At 38.2% G+C, this 23169-nt stretch overlaps 3 protein-coding genes across 3 annotated transcripts; 2 read left to right on the forward strand and 1 right to left on the reverse strand.

Annotated features, from left to right (window-relative positions):
- Nucleotides 1–8466: 8466 nt before the first annotated feature.
- On the forward strand, nt 8467–11124 carry LOC141653425 (wall-associated receptor kinase-like 20). Its single transcript, XM_074461188.1, has 2 exons — nt 8467–9237; nt 9755–11124. The coding sequence occupies exons 1-2, from the start codon at nt 8472–8474 to the stop codon at nt 10831–10833; spliced, it is 1845 nt and encodes a 614-aa protein (XP_074317289.1). The 5' UTR covers nt 8467–8471; the 3' UTR covers nt 10834–11124.
- Nucleotides 11125–11227: 103 nt separating this feature from the next.
- On the reverse strand, nt 11228–16691 carry LOC141653426 (CASP-like protein 5B2). The gene is made up of 3 exons (XM_074461189.1): nt 16273–16691; nt 13678–13810; nt 11228–11704 (listed from the first exon to the last, which is right to left on the reverse strand). The coding sequence occupies exons 1-3, from the start codon at nt 16401–16403 to the stop codon at nt 11507–11509; spliced, it is 462 nt and encodes a 153-aa protein (XP_074317290.1). The 5' UTR covers nt 16404–16691; the 3' UTR covers nt 11228–11506.
- Nucleotides 16692–21113: 4422 nt separating this feature from the next.
- On the forward strand, nt 21114–21758 carry LOC141651383 (uncharacterized). Its single transcript, XM_074459098.1, has one exon. The coding sequence runs from the start codon at nt 21114–21116 to the stop codon at nt 21756–21758; it is 645 nt and encodes a 214-aa protein (XP_074315199.1).
- The last annotated feature ends 1411 nt before the right edge of the window (nt 21759–23169 follow it).

Consider the following 23169-nt stretch of genomic DNA (forward strand, 5'->3'; position numbering starts at 1 on the left):
GATTTATGAAGATAAATCTACATGATATTAGCGTCAAATAAGAAGTCTCATGTTGATAAGATTCATGACTAGTTCAATAAAATTGAACATATTTGATTGATTTCATTTGCTTCCGCTGCCGAATCAATTAAATAGGAAATGATGTATAACACTTCATATACTTTGAGTATGATGAATTGTTTCAAAATCGAATTTAAGTAATCATTACCAAGTAAGCCATAAAGATTACCCTTAAGTGCTTGCAGAAGCATTAAGGATGTAATGCAAAGTGTTTTTGATGCAATTTTGTGTAAGGGTATTACACAAGTGACAATTGACAATTGAGATTGCGCATGGTTTCTGACAAAACCATAATCAAAACACATTAGGATGGTTAAGATACCATTGTGGCTATGTTAATTAAGAAGTAGATTTTCTAGAATTGTTCTAGGCAATAAAGAACAATGAGAAATATTTACAACGAAAATTGAGTACACTTGCAATCATGGGATGTGCAAGAAGGATGAGTCCCGCACACTGTGAAAACAGTGGGAGCTATTCTAAGGCTAGAAGGCCTATGTCTTGATTGGATCTCGACACGTACTCAGAAAGTTTTGTAATGCAAATGTATACATTACAAAGGAAAACGAGTATGTAGTAAGGTTGAGTAAGGTACAAGAAGTTGATAAAACCTACTAACCAAAGCCTTCTCATAGGCTTAACATGATGAGTCATGTCATTTCAATTAAATTGAGATGAACAACTACATTCAAGATCAAACTGGATTATAGAATATGAAGTAGTAATCAGGCATTGACTATTCATATGTGATAAATCGCATTTGTCGTTCGAGTTTTACTTTAAAACTCTTTTATTATACTTTGTTACATCCAAACGGGTTGTAGAGACAACATTGAACCCCGTTAAAGTGAACACGGATTAGCATGGTATTCGCCCATAGTCACTTGTATGAGGTGACGTCTCGAAGTGACTAGAGTGTGATGTGATTGATGGCAAGTTCAAGTGCCATAGAGTCATGTGAGATGACTAGTCGATCACATAGGCAAACTGTTAGGAACACTTTGTCGGGCAGTGACCGCTTATAGAGTTCTGGCAAATTTATATAGCCTGGTCGTGGCGAGAGCTACTATAGTATTCTAATGAGTCGATTCTTTTGACTAAAGACTGTTCGCCTAAGGTGGCACAGTTTCAGATTAACTTTGATTTGTGTTACTACGACCTTCGTAAATGGGGTCAAATGGGCATATTTTGGGTTATGATGGCTGTGGCTAGTCGAAGGGAATAAGTGCGATAGGAATTGTCCACCCCTTTGTCAGCGTTAAAACAATATCTCAGGGCCACTCGAGGAGTAATGAACTGGAAATGCGTGGCCACGCTCGGAAGGTATCTATGATAGATAAATCCGGTCAATCAGTTATTCTCCAGATCGAGGAAACCACTCTCGATATGATCACTTGCAAGTACGACCCGAAAGACACCTTGCATTGAGTGGGAGATAGTAATAGGACAAGAGAATTGGTGACGCACACTTGTCGAGGACAAGTGGGAGATTGTTGGAATATATGTCCTCCGACAATAATGCGATCACAATTGTCGATCATATTGATCACATATTTAAATCTCATTACAAGAATACGGAAGGGATGATACATAATATATATAGTCAACTGGTCCACACATATCGGTAATGATTGGCTGGCTAGAGTTTGACATTACTGTCGTGCGACGGTGGTGATCAGTTGATCCCTTGAGGTCACACCTAAAGGACGATTCCCTTAATTGAAAAGGTTAATTAGTTGTATGCCGATACAGATTAATTAATTCCTTAAAATGGAACAAATTTTTATCATAAGAGAGAAAATGACATCTTGTTATAATGTGATTAAATGAGATTTTATTTAGTAATTTAAGAAGTTATATTACTAAAATTAATCGGTGTTTGCGAAACACGCGAGATGAGAATGATAAGTCAGTTATAATTACAAGATGTTGTGAATTATACTAACTAGTAATTAAATGACCATTTTATGAGAAAGTAATTTTAAATTACTAGTTAATTGTTAAATATGATTTATTTAATTTGTAAATGATATTTAATTTGTTAAATATGCATTTTAAATTAAAACATGACATAAGACATGTCACATGTCACATGACATACAATTGTACAATTGACAAAAATAAAATGGACTCCATATTACACTACATAAACCGAAATTGATGGGCAATGCATATAGTTTTGTCTTTTTCCATTTGTCTTATTCATTTGTCCATAACACTTGATAGTGACATGACCATGGAAAAAGACTTACACATTTGTCTTGTGAAGACAAAAAGAAAAAGAAAAATTGTCCACTACTCAATGGTACCAACCGGTTTTGGTGAGCAAATAAGAGAGGATTTTTCCTCTATTATTCATTCTTACATTTTTATAAAAATACCACTCTCTCTCTCTCTTGTTCTTCATAAAAGTCCTTTTTATGAATCTAATTTGTTCATATCAAACACTAATAATACTAGTAGTAGTATGTGAGTATTAGTAACCGATTTTAAGGTAAACCACATGACAAATATCTAGTACATGTTAGTTTGTGGGATTACGGGATAGTCTTGGGTGCTACTAATTGGAGGGCTTCTATTTTGAAGTCATGAATGTTCATCCAATATTGGAAAGCTCAAGAAATAACAAGAAGGAGATCTTGTTGGTGCCCATTTGACCGAAATTTTAATGGTAAGAAATTGATTTTCTTATCTCTTCTTATTTAGTTTGCATGCATAAGATTTAAATTAATTTTATAACTAAATTAATTTAGAAAATATATGATTATGTTAAGTAATGAGATATAGATTTCTAACAGATGGTTGTGGGTGGTTGTCTAGTCGTGGTATTAGTTTGCCTTTGGCGTAGATTTGGTCATTTGAAATTATTCAATTTCCGTCTCGTATTTTATATAACGATAATTCGTTACATCGTCCTTTCACATAATTATTTTGTGAGACTCATTCGATTTAGTTTGTTGGGCTCATTTGACTTTAGTGAATGGGCTAGCTATGTTTGGTAATCGGGGCTAGTCGTGTTTATAAATTGTGGTGGTGCTAGTTTGGTTTATTTAGAATATGATTAAATAACCGTCTCGTATTTTCTATAACGTAATTCATTAACTATCGTTCTCATGTATATATTTATTCATTTGGGCCCATTTAATTTTGTTGATTGGACTCACCTTAAGTCTTTGTTGGACTTGTCGTGTTGGACTAATTGGTTTTCACATGCTTCCGATGACGGACCTAACATATTCATTGTTTTGGGCTTGCTATGTCACTTTTATTGGGCTTATCCTAGTCCATTCATTGGATTTCGCATGATTTATTTATTAGGCTCATAAATGGGTCACTTGGACTTGGTCACATTTTATCCCGTATATTTCATATAACGTAAATTATCCATTATCATTCATTATATTTTATTTAACTTAGGCATGATAAATTATAAAATGAAATATTTATCTCGCATAAGACAAGTATGAGATATTTATTGTTAAATAATTATTTGTGAAGGGTCATATCCTTGATAATGTCTTGTACTGTTCGGTGGTGTGAGTCGTGGTCCTATCGGACACTAGGGGTGAGCCATAGGCCCTCTAGTTGCGATATGATCGTCGGGACTGATGTTCCCATCCGTACTTATGGTGAGATGCAAGCCATAAGTATGAGTGTGACATTAATAATCCCGTCCCATGTACTTGTTTGTTGTACTCGTTTATTCTATTTAACTGGCATGTATAATTATGAAATGAAATGTTTATTTATATGTTACAAGCATGAAAAGGTTATTATAAATAATTACTTGTAAGAGTCGTATTCTTGTAGAATTGCCATATTACCATCATATGTGCTTGACATACATTTTTGCCCTGCTTGTGCTGTTCTGGAAAGCATGGGTTTGACCTACTTGTCTTTGGCTGCTCGCAAGTACGGTTTTGGCCTACTTGTCTTTGTTTCGCAAGTACGGCTTTTGGCCACTGTCTTTGTTCGGCAAGTGAGTCTTATCTTAGTCTTTCCGCCACTTTCGTCTTTGTTCGACGATTAGGGTACTCGGTCTCCTTAGTAGTCGAGTCTTGGGTGCGTCTTTGTCTTTGGCGCACGTCAATCGGGATGTACACCCGAGAATGCAGATTTAGACTAGGACCGTATTATTATCGTAGTCCTACCCGGGGAAATTATAGTCTAAGAGTGATAAATGTCTTGCATTATTTGGATGGTTACTTTGGTCATATCTCCTTGAAATACGTGCTCGTGGCTATGTGGTCGTGTCTGTTTCCTTGTCTTTCTTCTCCATTTATTTATTGTTGCTTATGCCTTACCTGTTTATTCCATCATTTCTTTATTCCTTGTTGGTTTAAACATGTATGATCCCATGTTTAGTTATGATTCGATTCACTCATGTCTTATCTAATATGATTGTTTGTTTATGTTCTTTGTTATGTTCGTTTCGACAGATTGTGGCTGGGAGAACCTTGAGTTACTCCCCACTGACTGTGGCGTTCATGTTTACATGAATGACAGGTGGTGAAGATGCTTACGTGGGGAAGACGTGTGAGCTAGCGAGAACTAAACCCTTGGGCCATAGTTGCTAGTTTAGAAACCCCTTATATGTTTATTCGTGGGATATCTTTTCCCCGTTTTCTAGACTTGGGTTGTAATAACCTAAATTTGTCTATTGTTGTATTTGTTTCTTTTCGTTTTGACACCCGCGTGTTAATCTTTAACTTATAATAAAAAGTTTTAAAATCTCACAAATTCCGCTTTAATTTATTGGTTATATTTTCCGCTTTATCGCGGGGTGTCACAAGACGGCCAGATCAGTCCACGAATAGCAGTTGGCCGCATCACGCGGCTAGGGCCGCACCATGCGGCTGAGCACGAGACTACTCAAATTGCAACGCCTCTTTGGATTCCTTCTTTAGTTATTACATTTACTTCATGACATTAATTTAGAATTTTATGGGCTATGATTAATCATCAGTTTTACCATTAGTGATCATCTAAAACATTAGAAGAATACATTGCATCTTCATCTTCTTAGTTTTAATTTCCAATAAAATTATAATCTTGAATTATTCGTGGAGGGCTAATCTCCCAATTTTTGGAACAAGAGATTGAAACCTTCAAGCTATTTTGATTGTAAGACTCTAATCTTTATTTTGTCATTTGAATATCAAGTATTGTTTTGTTTAATTGTTTGGTTGCTAATTTACTTCTAGTTTGATCACCTATTTGTTTAATTAAGAATCAATTGATAGTCTGGTTAATCGAATCCAATTGTTTATTTACCTAGATATTTTGTAGCAACTATATTTCATCAATTTGTATGCCGATTCATCGTTGTTGATTTATAGAAAGATAATACTTGTATGAATCAAATCGTATCCCGCTTGTGAATGCGTTCATTCATCTTTGTTAATTCTCATTGATTTATTCTACGTTGTGATTAAACTTAGACGCTTGGATTAGGTTGTCATATTCGTAAGGGCTATTTGTGTACGCTTTCTTAATGAATAGCTAAACATAAGTGAGAATAGAAATTCATGATTTCAATAACAAAGTATTCACTGACAAAGTAGAGTAATAAAGTCAATGATCAATCTTTTGTTGTTGGTGGAAATCGTTTGTTCCGAGATTCGTTTTATAATTATTTTCATTACCAAGCTATTGCATCTTATTTTAGTAGACTAGAATCAAATTAATCTCCCCAATTGGTTACTTTAGAGATAATTTCTACACACATTTGATTGACATTTACACCTTCCTTGTGGGTTCGACCCCTACTTACCCTTACTATTAGTTTGAGTTTGGAGTTGATAAAATACTAATTTGGAGACTCACGATAAGTCTATCCAGTGGGATATTATTGTTGGGTGAGGTGAATTAAATAAGAATTGTTGTGGGGTGAGGTGATTAAAATAAGATAAAGTATGGTATTGTGGGGTGAGGTGATTAAAATAAGTATAAATAAATATTACTAAATAAGGAAAGAGAGAAGTTATTGTGAATAGATGAAAAAGGAAAGAGGGAAGATTATTTAAAATATGGGAGAGTATATATAGATTGTTCTATTTCTCGGAAATAGCTATTAAACCAATAACAAAAGGGTAAAAATTCGATTTTTCCATCCCCCCTACTACTAAGAGACTAAAAATTCTTTTAGTTTTTCCTCCAAAAAGCATCTAGCTAAATAAGGTAATAAATAAAATTTTCTTTCATTACATTATTATCTTTTCAATGAATATATTCTTATAAATAAACTCTAATTTTTTAAATAAATTCATAATTATGATTTTTTCATTAAAATAAAATAAAATTGATATTAAATTACAAAGTATAAGCTGCTAAATTTTTCAGTAATGCAATAATTATTACTGTATAGAATAACTTGACACATGCTTACTATTAGCTTCGTGACAAAAAAAACATTCACTAAAAAAAATTCACAACTTAAATAAAATTTTTTATTAGTTTTCCATTTCAATTCTTTTGTTTCATATCAAAATACAATGGAGTAAACTGATAAATATTAATGAGGTGCAAATTTTAAAAGTATAAATCCTCCTATATACTAAGAGAATACAACTTCTCTAAAGTTTTCCCTCCAAAGTGCGGTGCTCAAAATTATAAATGGAAACAAATTAGATTTTCATTTATTAAACTAATTTTCCATTTAAAATAATCTATACATAAAAACTGTATCTCCTATTATTAACTTCGTGACGAAAAAAGTTTTTTTAAAAAAAAATTTGATGTAGTTAAAATATTTTCATAAAAAACACAATTCATGGAATTATTCAATTCTTTTGATTAATTTTAATATTAGTTATTTTTTATAAAAATTCGCGAGATATAAATCTAAAATCTATAACTAATACACTAAAAATTAAAAGACCTATATTTACCGCGCATTTGCGCGGGATCTATACTAGTTGGGTAAGTAACATATATAGATCGTTCTGTTCCTTGAAAACGGCAACGTAGATTTTTCCTTGATAATCTAATTTCCAAAATAATGTTGCAGCAATATCAAGAATTAATGCCTCCTTTGCTCGCAACTAACGAAGTCATGCAACAGACAAATTCTTATGTAAAACGATTTTACATGGGTGTTATGATACATACCATCATCTATATTTAGTGACGAGTAAAGCCATTGAAACAAATTTTGAAACTGCTAGGGTTTTTAGACAGGATAATGATAGGGCATTATCGGGTGGCGCCCAATGTCGGCGTCACCAGGTGGCGCCCCTTGTTGTTGAGGTCTCCACTTATTGCATGTGATGCTCCCATTATTATAGGGGTCCCTACTTATTTCATGTGAAAGGGTGACATCGGGATTAGACGCCACCCGATGTTTAGAAGGAAATGGGTGTATCTAAGAGGTGCATTGGATGCATCTGCACCCTTTATTCATCTCAGAATAATTAGATTAACAGCCACTAGATAAGATGATGGTAAATGTGGTGCAGTAGTGAGTTGTATGTGTTTTATGTGTGCAAATTGGGGTTCGATCCCCCTTCTCAGCACCTTATTCCCTGTTTTTCCAACTTCATTTCCTTTGTATTTTTACTATAAAATCACGTCCACTTAAAAGTAGTTATGAAATAACTCGTTCTACAATATATATACTTGGGTAATACTGCCTTATACAAGTATTGTGTTAATTTTGTTGCTATAGGAAAGAATATACCCCTTAATAAATTATTCTTATTACAAAAATTATTATAACATTAAAACATTTTTTGAGTAAATTCCGTTATCGCTTATGACAAATTCGTAACCGCACCCCACCTATAAACAAATCCTAGATACGCCACTGATTCTAGACCTTTATTTTTTATTCTGTCATAAGGTAAAGTAACCAATATGTCCAATGATCTAAAAGATTTTCGAAATGCTGCGCAAGTTCAGCATACAAGGCCATCAGCCATAAGATCATTTTTTTCGACTGGTTTCAGTGTAGCCAAAGACTCGTCATTTTGGGTTCGGAACTCTGTCCAGTGTCCCTGCATACTTTGGTTTTTTTTCCCTCGAAAATGTACTAGTTTCGAAAGCATCATAAATTCATCGAAGCTCGAAGAATTCTACAATCAAAGCAACTTTAGATGAAGAGCAAGACAAGAATATGTACTTGCAGGTTTTTTTTTATATGATACTCCTTGATTCCAACAAACAAATCGCATCGATTAATAACAAACAACATACCATATTACAATCTTGTGTCTTGTTTAGATCCAACATGCTACATTATTAAATTTACTAAAAACTCTTATAACTAATTAATTAGCGGATTAGATCCCAAAAAATAAGCGTTTTCAATCACACATTGGGATGCAGTAATTAGAAAACTACAAAGGTCTGCACTGATAATCGATGCTATGGACAAACTAGTTACTGCAGTAGCCACCAAAAGAAATATCCAAATGCTGCAGCTAATATTGGTTCTGTTACTCACTGTCATCGAAAATGCGGTCTCAACACTTCACTGTCCCAACTGTGGGAAGACACCGGTACCATACCCACTTAGCACTTCGTCAACGTGCGGTGACCAGATGTATAAAGTGAGGTGTGTTGGGGAGACACTGTGGTTTGATGCACTCAACGGTTCGTCATATGTTATCACATCTATCTCACCAAATACACAAACTCTTACGATCCGGATGAAGGGATTTGACCTCAAGAGTTGCAGATCCATGGATCTCAAATCAGGAGGCATCTGGCTTAACAATACCCTACCATTTAATATCACTGACAACAATACTGTCCTCAAGCTTAACTGTTCTAGCCGTTACTTAAGTGTCACAGCACTGGATTGCTCTTCGACCAATCCTTGCAATGCCTACATAAATGTGACCGCATGTGTAGCTACCAAGTGTACAGGTCTGCCTTGCTGCTCGCTTACGACAGGAGGGTCTAAAACGGCATACAGGATTGATATTAGTGGAAAGGATGATTGTACAGCACAGGAAAGCTTTGTTGGCTTGGATAGTTCTTTGCCAATCAGTAAGTGGCCGCAACCTGGGTTGGAGATACAATGGGAACCGCCTCGAGAACCAAGTTGTATGCAGATGTCAGATTGTCGGGACATTGGCAACGCAACCTGTTTGCCTGATGCTGCTCGAGCGAGTCAGAAAAGGTGCTTCTGCAATTCCCGGTTTCAGTGGGATCCAACTACTGGCATTTGTATCAGTAAGTACATTTTACCATCCTTCAGATTGACATTTGAGTGGTTAGTGCATTTAGTTCTTTTCAAGAACTTTAATCATCAACCCTTATTTTCCCTGAATTTTGCCTTACTGTCCTCTCTCTGTAAACAATTGATGTTGCGATTTCAGGTTTCACTCAGTCGACTGCGATAAGCAGATAACCAAAACTTTGGTGACTTATTAAAATGTAATATAACGATATTTTCATCTGCATCACAAATGTTTTTAATTGTATTGTGAACATATTCGGCTTAATGTTTTACTTATCACACATATTTTTTGTTGTATTGAAAGATAAAATGGAAACAATTTTTTGTTAAATTATCCATTCTGTGAAGCAACCTGATAGAAGCCAGTTTTGTCATTGCAGATAAGGGTTGTATCGGAAGAACACAGTGTCCTCATCCCATTAATCGAAAGAAACTGTATACAGGTATGCTCAAACCGTTCCACTTTCCAGTCAAAAAATCGGAGTTCTAACCTCTGAATGATGTTTTCAGGATTAAGCTTCGTAGCATCAGCAATCATCCTGATTGTTCTGTTCTTCGTACTAGTTCATCAGCACCAACAGCACATACAAAGAGCAGCTCGCCGTAAATTAGTAAAGGAACGAGAAGACATACTTAACTCTGCAAACAATGGGAAAACTGCTAAACTCTTCTCCGGTAAGGAGATTAAGAAATCAACTAACAACTTCGCTAAGGAAAATCTTCTAGGAGTTGGTGGATTTGGAGAAGTCTACAAGGGTGTCTTAGATGATGGAACCTTAACCGCGGTTAAAAGGGCAAAACTTGGGAACATTCTAGGGATGGACCAAGTACTAAACGAAGTCCGAATTCTATGCCAAGTAAATCACCGGAGTCTCGTCCAAGTGCTTGGTTGTTGTGTTGAGTTGGAACAACCAGTGTTAGTTTACGAATATGTGGCTAATGGAATACTCTCTGATCACTTACACGGACGATACTCAAATGACTGGGGTACCCTTACTTGGTCACGACGACTCTTCATTGCTCAACAAATAGCTCAAGGACTCACTTACCTCCATTTTTCGGCAATGCCGCCTATATTTCACCGCGACATAAAATCGAGCAATATCCTACTGGATGAAAAACTTGATGCTAAAGTTTCAGATTTTGGGCTCTCAAGGTTGGTTGACACCGAGGCAACCCACATTTCAACCTGTGCTCAGGGAACTTTGGGGTATCTTGATCCCGAGTACTACAAGAATTTCCAATTAACAGATAGAAGCGATGTTTATAGCTTTGGGGTGGTGGTTCTAGAGCTGCTTACTTCAAAGAAGGCAATAGATTTTAACAGGGAAGACGAAGATGTGAACCTAGTTATTCATGTAAGTAAACTGTCGGAGAAAGAGAAACTAATGGATGCTGTTGATCCCGGGTTGACGAAGAAGGCGAGCAGCTTAGAACTGGAAACGATGAAGGCGCTAGGACTTCTTGCATTGGCTTGCGTTGATGAATACAGGGTTAATCGTCCTTCCATGAGAGAAGTAGCAGATGAGCTTGAGTTTATTATTAGTCTCATCGGCAAAGAAACCAAAATCTTCTCAAAGGCTACTTAGTTCAATGTCTGACGGTACCCAGTTAAGAATTTGGGCGAGAGATTATTAGGTTGAAAGACTGCCGTCGCTGACTGTAGGTAAACTTGCGTTACCGAGTCGGCTTATGCCTATGGCATGTAAGGCATAGGCGTCATACAGAGTATTTTTATGTTTTCATTACATGCGTAATGCTTTGTACAACTTATCCACCTATTATTGCCATAGCCAACAGCATATAAGACACTAGATAATGTTGTTGCAAACAAAACGGCATTTTATAGTTACCACTGTTGACAGCACAAGACCTAACTATTGAACACTCAAAACATCGGCTACAGGCCTATAGCTAATTATTTTATCGACAATGTTTCATACAGGACCATATCAGGTCTCTGAGATTGTGGTATATGCATACTTTTGAGATCCAAGGAAATTGCAGTTTCATCCATTTACAAAAGGTTAAACTCAGCAATCAAATTACAGAAGTCTCACAATACCTAACAAGGATTCAAATCTCGAACACCTAGCCATTTTAGGCAAATATGCATCAAATTACACGGTAAAAGGAGCGCCAAGAGAATGGATCGGGGGAGACGGGGAAAAAAAAAAGTAGAAGGGATTTACATGTGAATTTGGAAGAAGCCTGAAGATCAATGAACTCAGTGTCAAAAGTAGCTGGCGAAATATGCAGATTTTAAATGGATGCCAAAATCCAAAACATTAAATGAGAAGATATGGCAATGAGGAACCAGGTGAGGAAGGCAAAGGTTACTGAGAGCTCGTACTTGCCACAGGGATAATAATGTAATTTGCAGAAGCCAAGATCCTTGGAATACAGGACCACAATGCCTGCAGATGAGCATACTGCTGCTAGTGATAACGTGGCTGTCACCTGCAAGAAATACATCATTGAGTCCACGCTACATATTGTATGTAGAAAAAAAGAACAAATTAACGAGGGACTGAGCAGTGAGCACCAACATTGCGGGTTCCAATCAGTGTCGTTGAAATCGTCAATGTGAGGTAAAATAAGGAAGAATGAACCCAATAAAATTAAGCAAGATAGAAAAAAAGAGTTAAAATAAATACATTATGCTTGTAGATACGACAGTGACATGATATTGTACAGTAGTTGAAAACACAACAGGGATACTCATAATTTTCAACAAAGTAGTGCTGAGGAAGCATGGCTAATTAAAATATTAAAAAATTGTACTAAAATATAGAAGACACTCTCGAAAAAACTGGATCACCCGAAACAAACACTCTCAGGCAAACGGGTTGGCACCAGATTTACAATGTCTGTATCTATTGCAAACAGAAAACCAGTATGTCTGCATCACACAGCACCAAGAACCAGTTTTGGTAATAACTAATTAAGCCTATGACATGGATCAATTAAATACAAATAGCTTTCGGTATTATACTCTTTCTAAGATAACATCACCATACAAAACTAGGATAAGGACTTGTCACAATGGTAAAAGATTTTTGTGAGTGTCCTCTTGTTTAAGTTGACTAGCTATGGTGATTGCAGGAAAAAGGTTTAAACGAGCTCTAAACCGACTATTATTGTTGTACTAGAAGAAGCTGAAGCAAAGAAAGAATCATCAAAATAAAATTAGTAGAACTTCCCATGGGCAGTAGCTTCATCACTTACGTTCTACTTGTGGAGGAAATTTTCATCAGGTATTTTAATCATATAGCATTGGTGGAAAGACGACAGCAAAAAGAACAGAGGAAACAAACCAAGCAACTACATACAACAACGTGTGATATTTAGCTTACGTTTTTTATTGCTAAGTAATCAATCTCTCAGAGTATTGTCACTACTAAGTCAGCAGCCATCACTGGATGATACAGTTGAAATTTTTGAAGTCAATCCTCGTGGATTAATCAGTAAATACAACACACAAAGTTTAGAACATAAAAGCCACAGAGTTTAATGCAGCTTTCTATGACTGCGTCAATAAAAGATAAAACATAGAACATCATACAGCGTGTTTAAAGGGCCTACTCATGTCGTCTCCTATCCACCTTCCTCCCTCACTCCAACCACCTTGTCTATCCTCCTCTCCTCCAACCCATACCTTACCTCCGCTCCTCCCACACTCAACCACCATGTCTACTCCTTCAGTCCTCATCTAAAGTTCTGAACCACCGCCTCTTTTTCCATCCAAGTCATCTTCTTCTCACGACCACTTCCACACCGACCATCCTGTCAGTTGACTATAACGTTACCGCACGCTTTCACTAAAGTCTTTCGTCAATTTTTTCTTTCCTACTCAACCCCCTACCTGTGCTGCTTCTCTCTCCTCCCACCATAATATTATCCACTTTCAGTATCCCTTCTTCCCTTACATTAGTTTGATTTTTATCCTTCTTTTTTTGTATTAATTTCGACTTTAATGGTGATGATAATGGTGGCTAATGTTGTCAGCTGGAGAAGAGTTGTTTATGGCGGTGGCTAAGGAGGAGGGGAGAGGAGAGAGGGTGAGAGGAGAGTTAAGATATGGTGGTGGCTAAGAAGGATGGCAGAGGAGATGAGATTAGAGTTGGATAATACTTGCATTTACAGACTACTAAGATGTTTATTAAAAATTTATAATTCAAAGATCTTAATAAATAGAAAAAACATGTTTACCCTCAAATCAAGGAATTCTTGACTTTTTTGGACGGAAAACGTTAGTTGGTACATTTTGACAAAATTAGTAAAATGTCGGTAGCTTTGAACACAAAAAATAACTTTTAAGTACCATATGTGCAGATGACCTAAATGTTGGGCACTTTTTGACAAAACATCCTAAAAATAATTATAATAATAGGAACAAAATTAAATAAGTAGTAGTTTAGTGATTCACATACCCAGTCACCAACAACAAAGAGGCTCACTAAGACTGGACTCTGAAGGTCTCGCTTTATCCTCAAGGCATGGACATCAAGACAAGCTAGTCCAAAGCTCCATAGCACTTGAAGCCCCATAGATGCAATCAAATAGCTGAATCAAATCGTTTTCATTAGAACATAATATAAAAACACCAGCAAATGAAGTGTGAAGGGATATGAAGGATCTTCTTGGTAAAAGTAGTTGCTGAAGATTTAACTTCAATTAGAAAATGTGAAATGGAAACTACAACTAGTGGGGAATGGAGAGATGCAAGGGAGTATACTTAACAAACTTACACGATTCAACATTTTTCAGGAAATAGATTTCACAATAAGCCAAAACAAGGTATTCCGGACCATTAAATTTTACTTCGATTTTCAAAATCGTTTTAATCTTTATTCTCGATTTAAATTCTGAGTTTTTATAAAAGAAATCCGGACTTCGATTTTAAAACCTATAAGTTTACCTTGACTTTTGTATTATGTTTCACTCCCCTTTTGTTTTTCACTTTTCCTTTTCTATATTTTCGCATTTTGAGGTGTGCGATCACCCATGGACAGTTCTAAAGGATGATTCATGTCAGCCGACCCCAAATCATTTTGGGATTAAGGCTCTGATGTTGATGTTGATGTTGTTGTTATTCAAAGAGAATGTGACAGTGTGAATTTGTTAAGGTCCACCAGAAGTGAGGAATAATGAACATAGGACACATACAAATTACGGCTCCATCAGACCACTGTACATTAATCAAGAACAAGAAATTGTTGGCTTTTATGCAATGGATTGACTAATATACCAAATCACAGTCAAAGAAAACAAAACATGAATGTGTTTTTGGTTTTTCCAAAGTGAAACGCTACATTTTTTTTTTCCTTCACTGACCTTTGCTTGTTCATCCCTTCATTTTTCTGATTTTAACTCTAGAAATAGGCCACCAAAAACAATCACAAAACCTCCCGGGCTCCCACTACCGTGAAGGAGTGAATGCATCTCCTGATTATACCTTCCACCAACCTCAACCATCTCCTGACTGAACGTCTGACTACAATTGGCCATCTTCTTACTAGAGGCCTATCTCCTACCTTGACTCCCACCACCCTCGGTCATCTCCTCACAAGATTTCTGACGACAACTGACCATCTTCTAACTACAGACCTATCTCCTACCTTGGCTCTCACAAAGCTCAGCCATCTCCTCATAAGATTTCTTACAACAACTTGCCATCTTCTAACATCCCACCACTAAAGGCATATCTCCTACCTTAACTCCTATTTTGTTCACACCAAAAATTACAAGTCAGAGGCATCTCTCTGTCTCCCCATCGCTCTCATCGCCAGCTTCACTCACCTACCATCAGAACATCATGTCTCTGGTGATCCTTCAAACTCATTAACATGATAGAGCCATTGGAGGTCATGTTTTAGTACATAAATCCCCCAAATAGTATTGAGGTTTGTAGATGGAATATCTGTGAGTTAATGGGGTTAATCATATCCAGGCTTAGGATTTGGTACACAACACCAGGACACTGAATCCTGACATTACACAGCATCCCAAATTCAATAAGAAAACATTTCAAAGATGGGATCAAGGGTATCAACACTACTCTACATTTCAAGCTGGTCACGAAACCGGCAAAATGAAGGTGGTCTAGCGGCAGTTTGCAAGGTAGTTCAGGTGGCAGGGTGTAGTGTGCATGATACTGGGGTGCAATGCAGACATGAAGTGTGCGGTGTTGGAACTAAGAAACTAAAAGTGGATTAAGGGGCACAGCCACACCGTGGATGGCTACATACAATAATTGTTATTTGTAAATAATGGTATATCAACTAAATCAAATCTTCGGAAGTTCATATCTCAGAACGTAATCCACACACAAAAGAGTTGTGTGTGTGTGTGAGCTTGTGGCATATCCTGCCATGGAGCTTATACAGATTCGAATGGCCCCAAAGAACAAACCTTTTCCCCAGTAACCATAACAATTCAAATCCCGATAACACCCTAAGCAAACAACTGTGTATAGAGGCAAAAACCAGTCTATATAAAGTCCTTTGCAAGTTTGCAACTCTAACCAAAGTTGGGATAAACATTCACCAGTTTTTAGCATCAATCAGCTCTCTTTCATCAATCCTATTTGTTTCGGTTCCTAGCACATTTCCTTGTACCTCATATTCTACACCATTAACTCCACAACCTTCTACTCTCTCCGTCCTAGTCATTTATTTACCTTTCCGCAAAACCCCCTCACACCTAAAAAGGTAAACAACTGATCGGGACGGAAGGAATATTATACATTCAATACCATGAACAAAAGCCCAACATCCATGACCCTAATCCAAAAACAAACTGTAGGACCAAAAATACAACAACGATAACAAGATTAATCAAATAAGTAAACATACAACAACATTACCCAGTGCTTCAAATGGCTCCCACAAATTGAGTAAGGGGGATCGGATGTACGCACCCTTACCCTTGTGTTAACAACATAAAGTAGCTGTTTCGGAATGACGCAAGATGGAAATTGCTAAATATAATGAAGTAAACAAAAGCAAGAAGAGAAATGAAATTACCAAAAAGCAGTAAAACTAGAAAAATTAGAAGCAGAAACCATAACAGCAATGGAAGCAGTAGCAAATCCACACTGTCCTAATCTTAATATTAATCCTGTTTTAGTCCCTGGACTTCCTACTAATTCCTTCATCTTTTCACTAATTCAACTCACTTTCACTCTTTTTCCTCACTAACCCAACTATTTTAAAAATCCTGTCTTTTCATTTTCCTTTTACCCAGAAAATTTATCCTAAATTTAACAGAAAAAAAAATGTGATTTTTGTGAAAATGAAGTAATAAAATGAAGTGGGTTTTTCTGGGGGGATCTTAAATTTCAGTGGATGTAAAAAAGATCAAATTTTTAGTAATGTGTGTGTTTGTTCATCAAGGTTTGCCTTTTTCTTTTGTTGGAAATGTTTATTACTACCGTTTGTTTGGTACTTTAGTGGTTGAGTAGAGCAGTAAGTAAGGGAATCAACAATTGTCAACAAAGGTTTGTGTACTTTTTAGAGGTTTGTTGACAAACCTCTCTATTGTTGGGAATGGGGGTTGAGGTTCATAGATGAGAATGGTTACAATTTTGTATACAGTATTTTTGGTTGTGAATGATAGTGGACCCCATGTAGTATACTTTTATGAGGTTTGTTTATTGTTGTATTGAGGTTTGTTGTTAAAGAGGTTTGTGTGTTGAGTGATGTGGCATTCGACAAACCTCGTTTGGGGTTTGTCTATTGCTAATGCCCTAATGCATTAATCATGGAATTTGCTTTTAGGGGACTTGAACACTGATGTGGCTGTGGACATGTGATAGTGTGGTGGGATTTGCTATTTTGTAATTTGTCGTCTGGTTGAATCTTGTCAATTTTTTTTCTTTTTTGTGTAAATTGATGTGTCTACCGTCAACAACAATGTATAATCCCCTCGTCGCGGATACTCTCATAAAGAGGTAAACGAATGGTCGAAGAGTTTACTTCATTTCATGGGCAGGTATCGAACCCATGACTTCATGATTAAGGGATGAGATGAGTAGAGGGTGCCATTAGCACGGGCTGACCCGGCCCAGCCTGACCCGCCCTTAGCCCGTTATTTTAGGCAATTTGGCCCGGTCTGGCCTGGCCTGGCCCAACCCGCCTTGGCCCGGGTCCTAAATTTCCATCTCGGCTCGCCCTTGGCCCGCCATTTTAGTAAAAAAAATAATACACATGCCCGCCAGCCCGGCCCGCCCTCCACCCATTACGGGCATGGCCCCGGTCAAACATACTCCCAGCCCGGCCCTCCCCCTGGCCGGTTCAGGGCATGACCAGAAGAGCCCGGTCCGGCCCGAAGACAGCTCTAGAGGTGAGCAATCACCACTCTAAATCCATTTGGTTAGCATCTTCTTTGTTTGTGTAATTGTGTCACATCTAGACGTGATAAATATGTTATTTAGGTCCGCTTTGGGTTTAGTTTAGAAATTTAGATTGGATAAGTTTCAGATTCAGCAACTCTTCTATAGGATCGTTTTATCGTATAGGATGGGGCTAATAGAAGAACTAACCCACTAAAAAGAGTAAGAATAAAAAAAACTCAATAACAACAGCTTTACTGTTTTTTTAACATGGAATTCGAAATTATATAGCTAATAGCCGACATCTGATTCTTCTCTAGGGTTTGTGTAACACCCCTTCTTACCCGAGCAAGGTAATCGGAGGATGTTATCATCTCGGTTTCCCGAGGCGGTGAGATCGGAATTACAATTAAGAACTTCTTTATATAAATGACAAGTTTAGTGAATTACATATGAATAAATGAATAATACAAGTGATCTCTATACATGACTACTGTAACACCCCCATACTCCAAGTGCCTTACTAGGACCACTTAAGGCATGGAAGTGCCACCATCTCGGTTACCCGAGGCAATGAATATCAAAAATACCATAAAGAAACATACTTTAATAAATAGTTTAACGTGATACAAGTTCAACCAAAACTGATAAAGTAAAATACAACCGTTCTCAAAATGTCAAACCAACTAAACGAAATAAAAGAATGTTCGACACAGCGGAAGACTTATAAAACAGCTCGTGATGACTCAACCCAGCTATCCCATGTGTATCAACTCATACATGGTCAATAACTGCTCACCATCCCCGAATGGATCACCACAGTTTTTTAAAACAATTAAACGGGGTCAGTACTGATTACACAAAACAAACAGGTGCAATAAAACAACATTACAATCCAATCCAATCAACCAAACTCCGTCACATCACCACACACCTGTCTACACATAGTCCTGCCAGAATACTCATCGGAACAAGTATTCTACACCGCCAGTGGGGAACCGCAGCCGTTCCCACTGAAGCCCCGCTCATCTCATCCGAGCGATAAACCCAAGTTTCTAAATGTGCACATCCCTTCTGTGGCGGGTTCCACAGAAGGCAAATCAAGGGCGTGAAGCCACTTCCGCAAGTGACTCCACTCAGCCGAGGACGCACCTCCCAAACCACAGACAATATACAATAATCACATTATACTATCAACAATCACCAATTCCAAATCCAATACCAACAAGATATACAACAACAACAAACAACCACCAACACACTATATAATCAATACTGAGTAGGGAAACCCTACCTGGAATAGCAATCACACGAGACCGTCACAGCAACTAATCAGAACTTTTCCTCTACGAATCCTCCTCCTATAGCACATAATCATACAATTACTAACTACTCATCATAATACACCCAAATCCCCCAATTCTACCCAATTAGGGTTTTAAGCAAACTTATTAAATCATTATAAAAATTATACAAGAAGTTTACCCTTGACACGACGATCACAACGGTATAACAAACAAGACAATCCGACGATCCTAGCCTTGGGATTTGCTAATAATACGAGAGATGCGATCTACGTAACTCTTGTTCTTCTCTTGAAAGGTTTTAGAATGTTAAAAGTGTTTAAGAATAATGACGGAAGCCTTTTATATTAATCTCGCGTAATTAACAAAACCCGGCTAAACAATCCCGTAAGACACACTTACTCGATCAAGTAAGTGACTTACTCGATCGAGTGTCCCTTACTCGATCGAGTGTCACACTTACTCGATCGAGTACCAATCAGGTCAGCTACTGTTTTGCGTAAAAAGATACTTACTCGACAGAGTAAGTCCCACTCGATAGAGTACCCATAGACATAGAAAACCATAGTATTACAACTACCAATACTTCTATGCCAACTATAATGCTACTAAACGACTCGACTCCAACTCCGTGTCTTGGCCCATAATCTCGCGCTACCAAAAGCAACATGTAAACAACTGCTCCCCATATGATCGGAAATATCATATGGATAAACACAAACCACCCCGGAAATAGGCGACAATTTACACACAACCCAAACATGTCAGTTTCGATAATAAGACATAAAAAACAATAGGTTATGTAAATATGCAACATGGCAATGACGACCATTAGATATGATTAGGCAGTAACTAAACCGGTACCGGGACACACCCAGACATACCCACAACCTGGTGACGGCACCGCAACACCGCCCACCAAACAGTCGGACCTCAGTCCGTAATAAGGTACTCGGGACACTCCCGTGGTACCAGGCCCGGAAGCCAACCGGATCCCCTGCCAGACGTCGTGCTTCAACCACGCGCGCCCCTCCATACTCAAGTCATCAATGTGCACATCCCTCTTGGAGTAGAAAGCTCTAAGAGGAGACCCAAGCGTAAGACGTTCTCCCAACCGCCTTATGTCTCCTCAACAACCAAGTATCACCACCAAACTTCGATATACACAAATATCACCACAATGAAATATGCAACACAATATACCAAAATACAACTCATTATGAAATACACTTCCCAAATGTACTATGAACATCAAATCCTCCACTATCTCGACTCATAGAGTCACCATAACTCAATATCATGTTATAATGCATTTCCGACACTACATGAGATTCACCAAGATCCTCAAATACCACCATGTGATGCAATACGACTCATACTATGCAAATGATGATAAAAGACACACAAATAAGTATACACATTATCAAAACCGAGTAGCATGAACCTACCTTTTAGTAATCTTCATGAGCTACCCGAATCCGACTCAATTCCGTCTCATGAAACCGTCACACCCTATACAAATCACATAATACTATCACAATACATCCTACACTATTATACAATACAAAACCCCTTGTTATTACTCATTAATTACCCATATTATACATACTAATTACTAATTAATTACCCAAAAAAAAACCTCAAAAGTTAGGGTTCATACTAATTAAAAAAGGATAGATCTCAACTTACAAGGTGAAAGGAAAGAAGGATAAGGTGATCAATCTCTTAATCCAAGCTTGGATCTCATAAGAAGATGTTTGTGAGGGTTTTAGAGAGAAGGAAGAGGATTTTGAGTGATAAGGAGAAATGGGATAGAATGATTTAGGATAAGATCCCGAAATAAGCTTTATCGGGTACTGTTTAGCTGCACTCAGTCGAGTGCCGAGTTCACTTGGTCGAGTGCCATTCACTCGGTCGAGTACTCGCTGTACTCCGGATCTTCCTTAATTGCGAGCCTTTCTCCTTCGCTTTTTATTGTAGGGGGATTGTTTTTCTTCATTTTTTTCTCAGTAAACATTCTAGTGGTTTTGATTTTTCTCACAAGGCTGTGTTTTGCTATGAAGAATAGGGTTTTAGCAAATAGTGCAGACAAAGATAAAGGGGTTCTAGATAAGGAGGATACCTTTGTCTGGGATGTTGGGAGGATCACAGGAATGAGAGTAACGCTTTTCTTCTGGTAGGGAAGATATGGTCTGAAAAGGCTATCAATGTTCGTGCGACTATTAATCCGATGACGAAGTTATGGCAAATGAAATGTGCGATTATTTCTAACGTTCTAGATGTAAAGGAGAGAATTTTTATTTTTAAATTTTATAATGAGAAAGATAGGACTAAAGTGATCGATGGCCAGCCATGGCATTTCGACAAGTTCATTTGGTGTTTGAGTGAACCTGTTGATGAAGGGAAATTGACTGATACACCACTTATCCATGTTCTGCTTTGGGCTAGAGTATATGACTTACCAATGAGAGGGAGGACAAACGAGGCGAATCTTCGTCACCGTGGGTCGCAGTTGGGGACTTTTATTTGTGTGGATGAGGCCTCACTGTCGAAGGTTGAGAGGGCTGTGAGAAGGAGGTTTGTGAATGATGTGAGAAGGCCTTTTAACAAGGTTGTACAGGTTTGTATGCCTAATGGAAACCTGGTGGAGTTTAAGGTTAAGTACGAGCGAATTCCAACATTTTGCTATGGGTGTAAGGTGTTAGGGCATGGGGAGAAGGACTATGAGGAGGGTCTGTATGATGAAGGGGATCTTAAGTTTGGGGATGAGCTTAGGACCTTGCCATGGAAACCTATGAAGACTATGGAGGATACGAGTAATGTTAAGGGGAGGTCTTTAAATGAAGCAATGGAGAGGAATTTAAATAGCGAGTAGAGGAACTTATTCAAAATATTATTAATAAGCTTCAAAATATTGTGGTGAATGGTAGGGGAGGAGGTTGGAGGAGAGGAGGAATGGGGGAGAAGGGAGGGATGGTGGTGATCAAACGAGGGATGGGGGAGAGGCTGAAGAGGGGGCTGGGATAGAGAACAGACAGGCAGAGGAGGGGGAAGGGACTATTCTGATGGATGCTGAAGCAGACGGTGCGTGGAGGGGAGGGGGTTGTTGGTGAGGAGACGAGTCTGGTTACCACTAATCAGGCTATGGAGAGTGGAGGGGTGGTGGTGGTACTTGGCTGAGAAGGGTCATGCCTACGGAAGGTGTGTGTGTGTGTGGGGGGGGGGGGGGGTTGTTAGTTGGCTACAGCTTAGGGAAAAGGGGAAGAGAAGGTAGGACGTCAGAGGAGGAGTTGGTGACAGATAAGAAGGCGAAATTACTCATGGGTGTCAGTTCACCTGAGGCGGAGGTTGAGATAACTCAAACCCGCCTGGCACAATGAGTTTGTTGAGCCTTAAATATAGGGGCTTGAGCAACCCCGATGCAGTAGGCGGTTTACGAAACCTTCATCGGAGGGAAGCCCCTGCTATTGCTTTTCTTTGCGAGACGAAGCTTAGCAGTATGGAGTTAGATGAAAGTTAAGGCGTACTTGGATGGGTTTGAGGGGGTGGAAGTGGATAGTGCTGGGAGATTGGGGGGGGGGGGGGGTCTTGATTTGTTATGGAGAAAGGGGTTGGATTGTACTTTCAGATCTTCGTCGCTTCATCATGTCGATGTTAAGGTGTGTCGAAATGATAAGAAATGGAGAATTACAGGATTCTATGGGTGGCCTGCTGTAAGTGATAGAATCTTGTCATGACAACTTTTAAGGCTTTCGGATGAGGAATATGTTGGTCCTTGGATATGCATCGGGGACTTTAATGAGGTTTTGTATGCTACAAAGATGAAATGAGGTGAAAGGGCACAATGGCAGATGAATAATTTTAAAAAAGCGGTTAATGAGTATGGATTGAGAGATGTGAGTTTTGAAGGGTACGAGTTTACCTATGATAATGGGCAGTCGGATGACGCTAATAGGCAATGCAGGTTTGACTAGGCTATAGGGAATGAGGCGTGGTTTGACCTTTTCCTATATGCAAAGCTAGAACATCTTACGCGGGAATGGTCAGATCATGCACCCATCAAATTCCATCTAGAGAGGCGGGAATGTCAACGGGGGAAGGCGGAAGATGTTTCGTTTTGAACAAGTGTGGGTGGGGGAGGATGGTTGTGAGGAGGCTACTATAAGAGCTTGGGAAGGCGGAGGTGCTGACATTCTTGAGAATCTGCAAAGCTGTGGGGATGAGCTTTTGGCGTGGAAGGGGGTGGGCATTGGCAAGTTGCTTCGTGATGTTCAACGGAAGAGGAA

The sequence above is a fragment of the Silene latifolia genome, chromosome 4 (genome assembly GCF_048544455.1).
Source record: "Silene latifolia isolate original U9 population chromosome 4, ASM4854445v1, whole genome shotgun sequence".
Taxonomy (NCBI): Eukaryota; Viridiplantae; Streptophyta; class Magnoliopsida; order Caryophyllales; family Caryophyllaceae; genus Silene; species Silene latifolia.